Source organism: Sinocyclocheilus grahami, unplaced genomic scaffold, assembly GCF_001515645.1.
Source record: "Sinocyclocheilus grahami isolate Dianchi unplaced genomic scaffold, SAMN03320097.WGS_v1.1 scaffold344.1, whole genome shotgun sequence".
In the NCBI taxonomy this organism is placed as follows: domain Eukaryota; kingdom Metazoa; phylum Chordata; class Actinopteri; order Cypriniformes; family Cyprinidae; genus Sinocyclocheilus; species Sinocyclocheilus grahami.
The window spans coordinates 874,909-890,878 of NW_015505523.1; the positions used below are offsets into that span (position 1 = coordinate 874,909).

The window sequence follows — 15,970 nt, forward strand, 5'->3', positions numbered from 1 at the left end:
AGCAAGTTGCCGCTGTGCATTTGTTGCAGTCATGTGTACAACGACCGTTCTGATGCTCCATAGCATTTTACTGGAATAAAACACACTTCGTGATAGGGTAACATTTTAAAAGCTGGGACAAAGGCAGTGGAAACCACTTGAATCTGTTTACAGTTTTCTTAATTGTCAGGATGAGTCCTGTCCTTTTGCTATCTTTGCTACTTTCAGGTAAGTCCAGTGCTTTTTCTTGGTTGTATTATATTAATTATACAATCTTTCAGTTACGTATGTTGCATAACTTTTGATGCTGTTTGCATTAACATTTAATATATTCAAAAAATAGAACAAAATTAGAAACATTTTAAGACTATTTAAAAAGCCACCACCTAACCTATCTGTGAAGGACATTTACTGTGAATTTTATACTATGGAACGACGAATGTGACTGAATTCTGTATGCTACCAAACTGTACTGATAATTCTAACTTAACCAAGTGAAGCAAGATCTGCACTGATTAACATTTCTGTACAGTTATTCCACAGGCTGAGTTAGTCCCAGAGAAACCAAAGAGATCTGCTCTGAACCAACTCACCAGGTTACTGCTTCGCAAATATAACTGTGGAGTCCGGCCTGTCCAGAACTGGACCAAACCAACTACCATTTACATTGACCTTATAATCAAATCGGTCCTAGATGTGGTGAGCGCATTTCAACCTTTAGAGAGATTTCTTGTATTACTTGTACTGCAGACAATGAACAATTTTTATGCCAAGCTTTTTTATATGCAATGCACAGGAATGTTAACTGTTAGAAGTTGTTAACTAAATAAATGAATTGCACAGTTCTTAAAGTGTGTTTCTATGTCAGTAAAATATAGTAAATTTGCACATCTTTTCACAGGATGGACAGACTCAGAAAGTGACCACCAGCATTTGGTATCGCCAAGTTGGTATCAATTAATTTGTCTACGAAAATACACAGCAGCATTATTGTATATGGCTAACATACTTTATTCAGATTAGTCTGATGCAGATTGTTTATGGTAGCTGTTTTTCAAATGTTTTTGCACTGTAACCTCTTGAAATCAAACCTACTGTCCTTTGACTTTTACCTGAATATTTACTTGAAATATTATGAATAGACCAGTATATGAATATATCAGTATATATTACACATTATATACATACCTGAGTGCCCACATAATCGGCATGTCTTATTCCTTTAATAGAAGAATGCAGTGAATGAGCAGGTTTCATAAACCACATTTAATTTTATCTTTACGAGACAGATCCAGCAAAGAAGCACGTACACAATAATTCAATTTTGAAATGCATGGAATCTGATATTTGAGTGATCTGAATCTTTCTCATGGGACCTGCTAGGTGATAACAGTAAACCGCATTACTCTAATGTTTCAGATATGGAACGATGAGTTTCTTGTTTGGGATCCTGAAGAGTTTGATGGAATCACTGAAATATCGCTGTCCTCGGATGCCATCTGGGTGCCTGATGTCATCATAAGTGAATTGTATGTACATGATAGATGTATCTCTCCAGCCTGCATCACAAGCTCCTTTTGTGTTCTGGAAATGAATTTTGTCGAGTTATACTCTCATTGCATCATATGTCTTCCTATCTCTCCAGCGTCGATGTTGGCAAATCCCCAGTCATCCCATATGTTTATGTCAACTGCTCAGGAACAGTAAAAAACTACAAACCCATCCAGGTGGTCTCAGCCTGTCACCTGGAGATTTATGCCTTTCCCTTTGACAAGCAGAACTGCACTCTGACCTTTCGCAGCTGGCTCCACTCAGGTAAATTACTCACCAGTACACAGCATGTGCTTTGTACACAAGCTGGCCTCCGTATAATGAGAGTTGCTGTGATTACTGAGTGTTTTTGATCAGCCCTGGTTAGAATCTTTTAAAAGCTGACATATTTTAAATATGCTCCTCGCAAACCTGCCAACATAAACACTTAATTGAACAAATAACACAATGAACTGCTGATGTGTTTCTCTGGCAGTGAATGAAGTGGATTTAGCTCTGTGGAGGCCTGCTGAGGAAATCGCCAATGATACGAGAGAGTTCATGAATGATGGTGAATGGGAGCTGCTGTCTGTCCCTTCTCACTACTGGACACTGAATCTAGAGAACAGAGACTACGCACAGATTCAGTTTAATGTGAGAATTAATCCTGAACTTATTCAATCAGTACAAAGGACATTCACTGGCAGCTTTACATGTCAAGTTTTCAATTTTATCTGTATAGTGCGTTTCACAAAACACAGTGTGTCAAAGCAACTTTCATGATATCTTTATACCTTACAGTCACATTAGATTAGAGATAGGCGATAACATGGTTTACATTTTGCGATGATATAATCTGTATGCATGTGGATAAAGTTGGACATATTTATATTTGACTTTATGTATACAGTAGACCTGTGCGATAATATAGTTTATGTTTTGTGAGAACATCTTAACACAACCTTCCTGTGAAACAAAAGGCTTATAGGGATAATTCACCCAAAAATGAAAACTCTCTCATTAATTACTCGCCCTCATGTCGTTCCACACCCGTAAGACCTTTGTTCATCTTCAGAACACAAAATAAGATGTTTTTGATGAAATCAGAGAGCTTTCTGACCCTGCGTAGACAGCAACGCAACTGACACATTTAAGGCCCAGAAAGGTAGTAAGGGCATTGTTAAAATAGTCCATGTGACATCAGTGGTTCAACCGTAATTTTACGAAGCTACAAGAATACTTTTTGTGTGCATAGAAAACAAAAATAATGACTTTAATCAACAATTTCTTCTCTTCTGTGTCAGAACAAGCGTTCACGAGAGTTTCACGATGCATGCGTGTGCATTCCTCTGCTTGTAAACAAGGTGCAGCATCGTGGTGCTCTTATGATGTATGTCACAACAAAAATATCTGTTACTACTTCCTTTATATTGTGAATACTTAAAAATCAATTGTAATCCATCCAGCCATCCATTCTCCAAGCTGTTTATCCTCAGCAGGGATGCTGGATCCCACTGTCTCGGGTCACAAAATCAAATGTAATTTAATTTAAAATTGTTTTGAAAAATATTATATTATATTGTTGTTTATTTTTAATTGAAATTGCATTTTCTTATAAAAATATTTTTAATATATTTAGAATTTCTTATTTACCCGCCACTGCCAAATTTGACTTGCATTTAAAGTCTGACAAATGTTCATTTTGGACCCTGACTGAGACATTAGGCATGTAACAGTAGGCCAGACATGCTAGCTAGAGTATTGATGTTAGTCTGACATGTCACAACCCTTCTGCAAGCTTTGCATGGCTGTTAGTGGAGTCACACTAAAGCTAACAGATGAGGCTTAGCGGCAGACAACACACAGAAAGGCTGATGATAATGAGACTGTCTTTCTGGCATTTGATCAATGAGCGTCGTGTTCAGTGGGAGGAATGGGCTCAAAGCTTGTGGGCAATCCACCCTGTTCCACTAAGATGCGCACACCATGGAAACGGTCATGTACTTTGATTACCTTTGCTCTGCGGCTCATTGCCGAAGCCATTTAGGGATCCATATTTGTGTTTTTACTCATTGGCCAAATGGGTGGGGAACATGTTTAAGTCGGTATGAAATTGCTCTTTGTTGTACTGTGGAAGCTTAAGCAGCCTTAAATAAGGAAAGGGAAATGGATGGTCCTGATCCAGATGAGGGGCAGCGAGAGGAAATAACTCTGTGGCAGCAAGGTTGATCAGGACGCTCAAGAATCAAGTCTGGGTTCTCAGGGGGAGCTGAGGTGTGGGAAAACAATTTCAGCTCTAGAATGAGAAATTGGACTGATTTAGCAAATCCAGGAAATGAGGAGAAGGCTTAAGCTTATGTAATTCCCCTTTAGACACAGCCATCTCAGACTGCTCCATGAGCACATTTATCTGAGGGCAAGTAATGGAATAAATATCACCCAGAGAGAGCCCGTTCAATTCCAGCCTTTCTGTCTCTCTCTGTAGGTGCTGATCCGCAGGCGCCCCCTGCTGTACGTGGTAAGTCTGCTCATCCCGAGCATCTTCTTCATGGTGGTGGATGTCACCAGCTTCTATCTGCCTCCGAACAGTGGCACTCGCATCACTTTCAAGACCAGCATTCTCTTGGGCTTCACTGTAATCAGAGTCAATCTGATGGATGAAATCCCTGCTACCGCTATTAAAACACCCCTCATTGGTATAGTACAGTTAGAGATCTTCCTAATTACAATGTTCACCTATTAACAACACTCTTGATGGACAGCAGCCTCACCTTTCTGACAATAATGTTTGCTCTTTTTGCCACAGGGGTCTTCTTCGCTGTCTGCATGGCCCTGCTGGTGCTGAGTTTGGCAATGTCCATTTTCGTAGTGAAGCTTTTGCATTACAGTGAAAAGGAAATCAAGGAGATGTCCATGTCCGCTTGCTTACTAGACAAATACGGCTCAATGGATCAGAGCTTTATTGAGAGCGCTTTCACATCGATGAAGACACTAGATGATATGGAGCAGTCCGGAGGTAGGAGAGAAAATACTATCTATTTATACAATAGGGTTCTATACTTTGAAATAGTTAGGAACAATGTTTTTACAATGTCTATTCATTTCTTAATTTCAGCATATACTAATACATTTTAAAATGTTTAAATAAAATGAGTTATAGACAAACATTCATTAACATTGACCAATAGTTTATTCATAAAAGAACATTAATGTAGATGAAAAAAGTTTGTGTCAGCATTGATAGCCTTGTGTGGGCAGCGTGCTGATATACAGCACTGTTGCGCTACGGGCGTCCAGAGTTCAAATCCCAACTCGAGGACCTTTCCTGATTCTGCCCCCCTCTCTCTCCCCCACTTTGCTTCCTGTCAGTTCTGATCTGTCCTATCGTAATAGGTGAAAATGGTGAAAATGCCCCAAAAAATGTGTTAATGTCATTTATTATTACACAGCTGACATGAATGATTCTGATTGGCCAGTCACTGAATTCTGCCGTCAATTCATTTATTTTTATTCATTACACTTGCTCTCCAGAGGATCCACTGCAGTGAATGGGTGCCGTCAGAATGAGAGTCCAAACAGCAGATTTGATGGACTGGGGTTGTATGTATTACTTGTGGATTATCGTGATGTTTTTATCAGCAGTTTGGACTCTCATTCTGACGGCACCTGTTCGCTGCAGAGGTTCCATTGGTGAGCAAATTATCAAAAGATGAATATCTCCAAATCTGTTCTGATGATGAACTAACTCATCTACATCTTGGATGGCCTGCTGTAAGCTTGAGTTTTAATTTTAAGATTAAAATTTGAAATGAATGAAAATTCCGTCATTAATTTTACTCACCCTCATGTCATTCCAAACTCGTCAGACCTTCGTTCATCTTTGGAACACAAATTAAGATATTTTTTACGAAATCCGAGAGCTTTCTGACCCTGCATAGACAGCAACACAACGACCACGTTCAAGGCCCAGAACGGTAGTAAGGACATTGTTAAAGTAGTCCATGTGACATCAGTGGTTCAACTTTAATTTTATGAAGCTACGAGAATTTTTGCGCAAATATAACAAAAATAACGACTTTATTCAACAATTTCTTCTCTTCTGTGTCAGTCTCCTCTGCCTTTCACGAGAAGACCACAACAAATAATAATTGTGCTCTCTCTCTGATCCAGGCTTCGAGTTTGATCTCTCTCCAGAGCCAGACCTGTTCTCTCTGACAGAAGTCTCAAACAATGACTCTCCACTGGAGAAGATCCTGCAGGAGGTGGTGTCTCTCAGACTGTACCTTCAGGAGGAGGACAATGAGGGCAGTTCACAGTCTTACTGGGTGGAACTGTGCCTGAAAGTGGACAAGCTCCTCTTCTGTGTGTACCTGCTAATTATGCTCATCTATGTCATGACTCTACTGCTGCTCTGGGGTGTCTGGAGCTCTGCCTGAAAGTCTGAAGGAGGTGGTTGGGGAAAAAGAGGGGTAATGAGAAGAGAAGGACAAAACGGAAGTAGAGGGGATGGAGGAAGTTAAAACAAAGTGACAGATTTCACAACTGCAGTTTTAGTTTTAAAGTATAATTAATTACATTTGATACCTACTATTAACATGAATTCAGATTTTCGTCTGTAGATTGACTCTATAATATAAAACGAGCCCAGTTTGCCAAACAAGATTTATATAGGTGGAGTCCTTATTTGTAAAACATGGTTAAACGTACTTTCAGTAATGTAAAAATCATAACTAGTTGTGAGCAAATTGCCTTCATGTTGTATGTGATTGTTTGCCATAAAATAAAGAAAAACAAATTAATGAACAAATTTATGTTTGAATATTGTCTTTCTCTTCCATGCTTCTCTTCTTTTCACTAATAACATTCAAATGTTTTGTTTTAACTGTAGCACTTGATGATAAGGGACTGTCACTGAAATAAACCCCCATTCATAAACATGGAGGTCGCTTTTTATGTTAATATTCTATTAATATATGAATGGCAATAGTATCTATTTTTAATGGCATATGTTCAAGTGGAAATTTACAAAAAATTTTAACTCAAATGTAGAATCTTAAGATGCTGTGACTTTAACTTACATTTTATATACGCTTGCATTTTACTATAACTTTTGATTTTTTTTTATTTGTAAAGCAAGTACATGGAATCAACAATTAAATAATACTGTAAATTATAAATGATACTGTTGAACATCAACGTGCTAAAATAAATAGTGCTTTGCAAAATAAGTTGTATTGTTTTGAGATTTTGTTCTGCTAAAATAAATACTTTATTATAAATACACACGTCCTGAATAAATAAAACAGTTAATAAAAATCATGCTATTGTAAAATTGTTTTACTAGGTAATCAAAATCCACTTAATTAATGAACAAATTTATGTTTGAATATTGTCTTTCTCTTCCATGCTTCTCTTCTTTTCACTAATAACACTCAAATGTTTTGTTTTAACTGTAGCACTTGATGATAAGGGACTGTCACTGAAATAAACCCCCATTCATAAACATGGAGGTCGCTTTTTATGTTAATATTCTATTAATATATGAATGGCAATAGTATCTATTTTTAATGGCATATGTTCAAGTGGAAATTTACAAATTTTTTTAACTCAAATGTAGAATCTTAAGATGCTGTGACTTTAACTTACATTTTATATACGCTTGCATTTTACTATAACTTTTGATTTTTTTTTATTTGTAAAGCAAGTACATGGAATCAACAATTAAATAATACTGTAAATTATAAATGATACTGTTGAACATCAACGTGCTAAAATAAATAGTGCTTTGCAAAATAAGTTGTATTGTTTTGAGATTTTGTTCTGCTAAAATAAATACTTTATTATAAATACACACGTCCTGAATAAATAAAACAGTTAATAAAAATCATGCTATTGTAAAATTGTTTTACTAGGTAATCAAAATCCACTTAACTAAATTAACTGGTTTTATTCAATTCAAACATGGAAAATGATTTAATATGTCGGAATCAATTTTACTACATATGTTTACACAAACAAATGTAATTTTAAGGGCCAGATTACAGAGCATTCTTTGAAAAATGACACATGAGAATGAAGAACGTATGTTTATATGCCCCTCCCTGTACTGTAACATTATCATATATCAAGCTCCAGTTTCCTTACCGAAAAATAAACCACAATCACCTTCACATCACTATCATTATAGTACATTTTCATTACATCGCTTCTCAGAGCTGCCAGGTCAGTCAGAAAAAAAAGCACCTAATTCAATTCCTCATCAAAATTCTGATAATATTTTCCTGACACAAATCTAATCACCTGCCTATTGCCGGGCTAATTAAGTCTCATCATGGCTGGGTGAAGTATTAGATTACAGTTAATGTAGTAGTATAAGTGCTCATGGAAATTGACTTGAACTTGGTGGTGAAATATGACCCATGAAATGTCAATGGTAGCTGTAATTCATGCGCCGTCCGCTGTTGAGTTAATGTGAGAGAGAAAAACACTAGTATTATCATTTGACGATGTCTATGTTGTTCATCCTGTTATATTTAAAATCTTAAACAAATAAATAACCCATTGCCTCCATGCTCCATTTTTAACAGGATAATGAGGCCTAATAGAACATGCTGTTTACAAAATAATTGTGAATAAGTAGTTTTTGAAGTACAATGTTTAGAAGAAATAGAACTCTATCTGTATCTAGCTTTTCAAGAGTAGCTACACAATGCTTGTCATGCTTATATAGTTAATTCTCTCCGTTGTGTCTCTTGGGACAAGCTGAAGTGCTTTGGACCTGCCTAAGCTGTGGGATGATCATACAGAAGAGGGAGGGAGGGTGGACTAAGTGCAGTTATGACACAGTCCGAGCGTTTATGGAAAACTCAGAGATAACTAATGGAGCATCACTGGAAGGAAGCAGCCTCAGGCTAGAAGCCTGCGAGAAGAACCCAGAGCAACGCTAAACGGCTCAGCACAATGAAATGTTCAGCACTCTGGACAGCTCTCTGCGTTTGCATGTATGTGGCGGTGGTGGTTTGCTCAGGTAACTTCTCTTATACTTTATTTTTGCTTTTGATTATAAAAACAAATTGCGTTTGAGCTTTCAAACGAACAAACGCTGTGCTTTCACATTAAACGAGCTTAAGACTCAAGGGCTGTGTCTCAAAACCTAGTGAGCTGCCAACCAAGACAGCATTTTTGGTCATCAAAGGAAATTAGGTTGGTCATTATTGGTCATCATCATCTAAATTAGACAGCTCTCTAGGTTTTGAGACACCATCAATATTGCTATTAATTCATTAATATGCATTCACGTGTATCTGACAGCTTAACCTTTTCATGCTGAAGCTGAATGAAGTAAAAGTGATAAGTGGCTATTCTTTTGTCTCGGTGTAGTGAAGAAGCTGAGCAATAACACTGGGCGATTCGCCAATGCCACTCTGGTTCGACTAAATGAGTTTTTAAGTGCCGGATATAAGAAAGGAGTTCGACCAGTGCGCGACTGGAGGCAGTCAACGACGGTGGCTATTGACCTAATGGTTTATGCGATTCTTAATGTGGTGGGTAGAGGTCTCAAAAGTCTATTAAATATGTAAACTATAACGGTCTGTTAATTAAGACTTTTTGCGTTTATTCTTTTGTATATATTTTTGTGCCACACAGGATGAGAAGAACCAGGTTTTGACAACATATGTGTGGTACAGACAGGTATGTTGGTGGAAAATACAAGATGAATTTAAATCTAAAATATTAGATAACTGACAAGATCAAAAGATCCGATTTCTGAACGAATGACTCTTAGGAGCCGGGTAGAGTGAATCAAGAACGTGCGGTGCAAACGATGTAGTCCGTTTTTCATACATGAATATCTGTGAGTCGGTTCTTTTTATTGAATAATGAACGTACAGTAGCCTTCTCCTGTGTTGTTGTTTTTTGTCAAGCAACAATTTGAAGCGAGAAGCAATCGTTTGACGCGTATGAGCAGATCATTTCATTGTGTTTCGAAAACATACAACGCGATGACCGAACAAATGACTCATACGAGCCGTTTGCTGTTTTTGTGTAGGCCTATCAGTAATGTACGGCAAAACAAATGACTCTTTTCTTCTTAATGAAATATAAATGTAAACAGCAGACAGCGTCGTTTGATTTCCGAATGATTGACTCTCAAGAGCCAGTGTTAGTGAATCAATAACACAGAGATTCGTTTATAACATCTCTAAATTAAACAAGAACAGTTACTTGCTATGGTTAATTAAGGCTATTGAGACTTAATAGTTTTTACAGTGTGCAGTTTTTGTACTTGACATTTCTCTAACCTCAAAAGCAATGGACAGATGAGTTCCTTGCGTGGGATCCAGAAGAATTTGATGACGTTAAACAGATATCCATTCCCACTGCCAACATCTGGGTTCCTGATATTCTTATCAATGAATTGTGAGTAGACTTGACATAATGAGATAATTGAGACGTTAACGGTAGAATTACTGAACCCTTTTGCCTGCTTGCTCCCTCTCTCTCTCTTTCCTCTGCAGTGTGGATGTAGGAAAGTCTCCTGAAATTCCTTACGTCTATGTAGGCCATACTGGGCTTGTTCGCAACTATAAGCCTATCCAGGTAGTGACCGCCTGCTCCCTCAACATCTACAACTTTCCTTATGATGTCCAAAAATGCAGCCTGACTTTCCAGAGCTGGCTACACACAAGTAAGTAAACGCATTTCAATGAGCTTGAGAGAGATCATTCAGTCATCTGTGACAAATGTACCTCCTACACACAGAATCCAAGTCTTAAAGGATTTTGAGAGATGTGATCTATCTTAAATCATTTATGAAACTCTGAAGCACGAAAGCTTAATAAAATACAGACAAGCATAACGGTGTTTTTCCAAAAACACCACATAGCAGAAATAAGGATGTCCTGGAATTGTAGCATTTCAGAAACGATTCGAAGACAACATTGCTTTTCCTGAAAGCTGAATGAACTGACCTTTAACCTGATCTCATCCCGTAGCTAAAGACATCAACATCACACTAATGAGAACCCCTGAGGAAGTAATGAACGACAAGAGTGTGTTCATGAACCAGGGAGAATGGGAGCTGCTTCACGTCCTCTCTACATACAAAGATTTCAGCATAGATAATGATGATTACTATGCCGAAATGAAGTTCCATGTGAGTAACGTAATAATGCCAAATTAAGCCATGGCACACATTAGCATTTGCAAATGAAAAATGTCAGGGATACAAATAAAAGCTTTTTGCAGTCAGGACAGACCGAAGTCTTACTGACTATGTTAAACATAATTGTATCAGCTTTGTATTATTACTGAGTGTTGTGTAACAGCGAGCTATAACCCCAACAATTTAACCAATTAAAAATGAGCTACAGATCAATATGTATTAGCAGAGCAATATTCCATCAACATTTGCAGTTACAGAAGAAAATGTGTTCCAACACTTCTTGGTATTAAAATACATTCAGAATTTTGTGTAAACATAATCTGCATACATGATCAAATAATGTTACAAAAGATGTGTTTGAGCTTTCTATTCATCAGTTTCCGCAAAAATAGTAACATTGATAAGAAATCCTTCTCGAGCACCAGATGCGTATATTAATATGATTTCTGAAGGATCATGTGGCACTGAAGACTGGAGTAAAGACTGCTCAAAATTCTTGTCATCACAGGAATAAATAACATTTTAAATTTCATTCAAATAGTAAAGTTATTTTAAATTGTAGTATTTCACACCATTAATGTATTTTAGTGCACCACTAAATGCACATGGTCCAAATGTCTGGTCACATTTCTTTTAGAAAGCAGTTTTAAATTAGTACCCAAGTGAAATAAAAACTAAGTGAGAAAGATCAACATTATGTGAAAGACGTCTCTGTCTTTTATCGTCAGGTTGTGATCCGACGCAGACCTCTGTTCTACACAGTCAACCTCCTGTTGCCCAGTGTATTCCTGATGGTGATGGACATCGTTGGATTCTACTTGCCACCAGACAGCGGCGAGAGAGTATCCTTCAAGATCACCCTGCTCTTGGGCTATTCGGTCTTTCTCATCATTGTCTCTGACACTCTGCCAGCGACTGCCATAGGGACCCCTCTCATTGGTAATGAGGTCTTTCTGATTCATAGAACATGACCTGATGCATTTCAAAAAGTCACTCAATCATTCATTCTTTATTTCCTGATTCCTGAAGATTATTATTGTGTGTGAGAGGTAATTTAGTCTACTGCATCTAGACATTATTAAATGTCCTTAGATAAAGAGGTTTTTGTTATTTGTAGCAAGAGGTGTGATCCAGTACAGTTTTCTCTCAGCTGGCCGCACTTCTGATGGCAACATTCAGAAGGCAAAAAACAAGACATTTCTTGAGTTTTTCAACTGAAGTCAATCCACATGTCCATTGATTTTCAATATGGAAGCGCAGCTGTGAGGAAGCTTGTGCGGAAATACACAGCGCTGATTAATTTGAGAGATAAGGAGAACAGCCTAGATCACTACAGAGGTTTCAAGTTCCAATGCGATTGCTTTCAAACACTAACACACTAAAGACTACAGAGGGCTTGCATTTTCTTTTGTTTCGTTTTATTAAGAAAGGTATTGAGAGAAATAAATCCTCTATAAGATCTCAACAAAACAAGTAAATATAGAATACAACAATACAGAAAAATAACAATGCTTGACCTCTGGGTAACTTAGTAATATTATCATGCTGAAACAGCATAAATATATACAGTGGAAATTTGGGATTTAAAATCCAATTTAAACCTGGGAATAAATGCTTTAGGATTTTGAAAAATTTACAACAGAGAAACATTATGAACAAGACAATAAATGTTAAATATTTAAAATTCTACACTAGTTCTAGGTCACCAATCAAATAAGCAAATTTGTGGCATTGATTACATGACTATGTATAGATGATCAGCATTTGTTCTATCAGCATTTCCTTCTATCTAGTGTTTAAAATTATTAAATTAATGGGTCATATATATATGTGAAGAGTTCAGATGCAAAAGCGTCTAAGATGCGAAAGCCATCTGAAATTTTCTTCTAGGCTCCTATGCTTAGGTTCAGTAATTTTACTTTAATGGCAATGTATAGGTCTTTTTCTATGCCATTAAAGTGAAAGAAAGAACTGAACATAAGCATAGCAGCCTGATAAAAATTCTAATTTTATATGAAAATTTCAGACGACACTTAGAGGCTTTTGCATCTGAACTCTTCATATATATATTTCTCTGTGTTAACTACTGCTGTATAAAATAAGACCAGTTATTATTACATACACCTCTTTCTAATGTATGGGGTCAGCGAGATTTTTTTTAAATAAATTTATTTTATTCAGTAAGGATGCATAAAACTGTTCAAAAGTAATAGACAAACAAACATAAACAAAAAACTATTTCAAATAAATGCTGTACTTTTGAACTTTCTATTCTTCAAAAAAAGCCTGAAAAAAGTATCAAAATATTAGGCAGCACAACTGTTTTCAATGATAATATTCAGAAATGTTTCTTGAGCACCAAATCAGCATATTAGAATGATTTCTGAAGGATCATGTGACACTAAAGACTAGAGTAATGGCTGCTGAATATTCAGCTTTGCCATCACAAGAATAAATTACATTTGAAATATATTAACAAAATAGTTTTGACCATATTACTGTTTTGTTTTGTTAAAATAAATGCAGACTTGATGACAGAGATATCTAAAACTCTTTAGAAAACATTGTAAAAATCTGAACATTTTAATTCTGTTTCTGTTTTGCTCAGAAAGAGCACAAAAAAGAGGAAACACTGAATGTAAGCATATGTTATGTCTGTGTATTTGAGTGTAGGTGTGTACTTTGTGGTATGCATGGCGCTGCTGGTCATCAGCCTGACCGAGTCGGTTTTGATCGTGAGGCTGGTGCACAAGCAGGATCTGCAGTCTCGTGTGCCCCAGTGGGTCAAACACCTGGTGCTGGAGAAGGCCACGGTACTGCTCTGCATTCGCAACAAGAAGGTCTGCTCAATCCTCTCGCAGGGATCTGACCTGCCGCTCTACAAAGAAAACAACATGAACACAGGTAACTGACCCTTCGCTAAGCCCCGCCTTAAACATTACTGACCAATCCTACCTTAGCAACTGTTGCCATCCATACATCGGTAAAGTTTGACATAGCAACAGTACCAAAGTGGGTGGAGCTTAGCAAATGTGCTCTCTAGGTGGTGGAAACAAGCTCTGAAATTGACCTTTGATTCTTTAAGCAGTCCACTGCAACCATCACAGCTGCGAGGGATCCAGAGACTCTGGGAGAAACCTGGGTTTGGGGCTGTCCATGCGGGACAGCGGGTCTCCCGTCATGGACGGCATCCTGCGCGAGATCACCACCATCCGCCAGTTCCTGGAGAAGAAGGATGAGAGCAGGGAGATCGCTAAGGAGTGGCTGCAGGTGGGGTACGTGCTGGACGTCCTGCTGTTCCGCGTCTACCTGCTCACCGTATTGGCCTACAGCATCACTTTAGGCACACTGTGGTCCGTCTGGCAGAACGTCTGACCGCAGATGTGGGTCACAGAGGGAAGGCGCCAGTTCTGTCTCACTGCTTAATGTAAATGCAGTGTTTGACGTAGTTGAAGTGCTCGTAATCTGATTGTTATCTCACAAGAGAATAACTTGAGCACCATAGAGGAGAAATGTGCTTTCAAATCAAGAGTTATTACTTGTAGACTGCTGTTCTTGCCAGATGAAAGCTCTTTAAACTGCCGTCTCTGAAAAGCATACAACATACATGTATGATTGTTATAATATCGCAGTCTTCTCATATTCAGTACAACAGCGCGACTGCAAGTGTGATATTCCCTTTTTACAACAGTAAAACATAAAGAAGTTAAAAATGAATAATTCACATTTTAGACACATATTTTGGTTATGTTGTCTCTGCCGATGGAAATAGTTTCAAAGACGTCAAAGAAAGAAAGCAGCAAACACAGACAAACAATGCTTTAAAACATATATGAAATACATAAATAACTCGTGAACAGCATATCAAAACCTTCAGCAGTGTATTGTGCCTGCCTGAGTATTCCAATATTAAGAAAAAAATTCACCTTCCTCCATTTGGTTAATCACACTGACATAAACTACCGTTCAAAAGTCAGTTGGTTCATATTTAAAAAAAAAAAGAATACTTCTATTCAGCAAGGACACATTAAAGTAAAACCAATCAGCATATTACAATGATTTCTAACAGACTGGAGTAATGGCTGAAATTTCAGCTTTGCCACTAAATTACATTTTAAAATATATTAAAATAGAAAACAGTTCTTTTAAATTGTAATATTTCACAGTATTTCTGTTTTTAATGTATTTTTGATTATAAATGGAGTTGAAATGTTTGAACAGTAGTGCATTTACGTCAACCCTATTTGCGTATGTTGGAATCAAATAATTGAAGTTTTATACAGTCATTGAAACAACAATCTATCCTTTAGGTTCCAATTAAAACCTTAATTCCATTTCACTTCTGTTATCCTGATAAAATCTGTAGTACTGCGAGAAAAAAAACATTCAATTTGTTGAAATGTAAACATCTTGTAAACTGTCTGTATTTCTGTGTCTTGAGAAGATGTTGGACTGTGTCTATATTGTGTTCTCTCCAGCCCAAAGGCGGTTGAGTATTAGTCGTTGCCTGTGACACTAAATGTACTAATTGTAAAGATTTTCACCTCACTGGGAATGCACTCAGCAGGCCTGGGGTGATTGGATAAATGCCATCGACACCCTACATAATTAAAGAAAAAAAAATCAGTTAGACAGTAAATGGGAGCATTGATCCCAATACAATCAATGCGGCAACATCTCTCCATCCCGCCAGCACACCACAGTCCTGAATTAGGTATAAAACTTCATGTTTTGTGAGGAACAACAGTTAGCAAATGCTACTCTTTATGTAAAAAACAAAAAACAAAACAAAAATATTATCATAATTACCATTCAACAATAACACCACCACAACAATAGACCCTTGATGTTTGCACTTAACTTTGACCAGCAGAGGGCTTCTAAGGCCATGTAATGTATTTAAGGCACTGCTGATGTTAGGGACATCACAACATACTCCAGAGTTTCACTGGTATCTGTAATATTAAATACAGTCTGCATTTGGAGCGCACACAATAGGATTTCAGTGCCAGAGGAATTTCATTATCAACCAAGAACGGAATGTTGGCAGGCTGAAGTTGGCAGTGTAATTCCTGAAAGCCATACACAGTCATAACAAATGGCTTCAAGTGGCATTTGTAGGCTGTTACTTGTTTAGCAAATTCATCTGCTGGAGGTCGTCCACCGGCTGTGGCTGGGCCCGGTCGCGCCCACAGGCACGGCTTAGCTGGGAACACAATCGAAGGGATTTGAGAAGACCACGGCCACCATTCAGTCCTTCGCTGTCTAAACTTCCCTTGTCCATTAGATCATATC

At 37.5% G+C, this 15,970-nt stretch overlaps 2 protein-coding genes across 2 annotated transcripts; both read left to right on the top strand.

Moving 5' to 3' along the window:
* Positions 1–83: 83 nt before the first annotated feature.
* LOC107548134 (5-hydroxytryptamine receptor 3B-like) lies at positions 84–6,025 on the top strand. Its single transcript, XM_016228686.1, has 9 exons — positions 84–207; positions 512–678; positions 881–925; positions 1,399–1,508; positions 1,625–1,794; positions 2,006–2,163; positions 3,995–4,205; positions 4,316–4,525; positions 5,680–6,025. The coding sequence occupies exons 1-9, from the start codon at positions 171–173 to the stop codon at positions 5,943–5,945; spliced, it is 1,374 nt and encodes a 457-aa protein (XP_016084172.1). The 5' UTR covers positions 84–170; the 3' UTR covers positions 5,946–6,025.
* Positions 6,026–8,469: 2,444 nt separating this feature from the next.
* Positions 8,470–14,358, top strand: LOC107548135 (5-hydroxytryptamine receptor 3A-like). The gene is made up of 9 exons (XM_016228687.1): positions 8,470–8,536; positions 8,890–9,053; positions 9,157–9,201; positions 9,821–9,930; positions 10,029–10,198; positions 10,506–10,666; positions 11,404–11,614; positions 13,349–13,579; positions 13,761–14,358. Exons 1-9 carry the CDS (start codon positions 8,470–8,472, stop codon positions 14,048–14,050), a joined length of 1,449 nt encoding a protein of 482 aa, XP_016084173.1. The 3' UTR covers positions 14,051–14,358.
* Positions 14,359–15,970: the final 1,612 nt, after the last annotated feature.

Bases quoted from the DNA above. Each gene is read 5' to 3' on its own strand.
- LOC107548134 (XM_016228686.1), top strand. From the start codon at position 171: ATGAGTCCTGTCCTTTTGCTATCTTTGCTACTTTCAG. The intron at 208-511 runs GTAAGTCCAGTG...ATTTCTGTACAG, and splicing joins GCTATCTTTGCTACTTTCAG to TTATTCCACAGGCTGAGTTA. The intron at 679-880 runs GTGAGCGCATTT...ATCTTTTCACAG, and splicing joins TCAAATCGGTCCTAGATGTG to GATGGACAGACTCAGAAAGT.
- LOC107548135 (XM_016228687.1), top strand. From the start codon at position 8,470: ATGAAATGTTCAGCACTCTGGACAGCTCTCTGCGTTTGCATGTATGTG. The intron at 9,054-9,156 runs GTGGGTAGAGGT...TGTGCCACACAG, and splicing joins TTTATGCGATTCTTAATGTG to GATGAGAAGAACCAGGTTTT. The intron at 13,580-13,760 runs GTAACTGACCCT...TGATTCTTTAAG, and splicing joins AGAAAACAACATGAACACAG to CAGTCCACTGCAACCATCAC.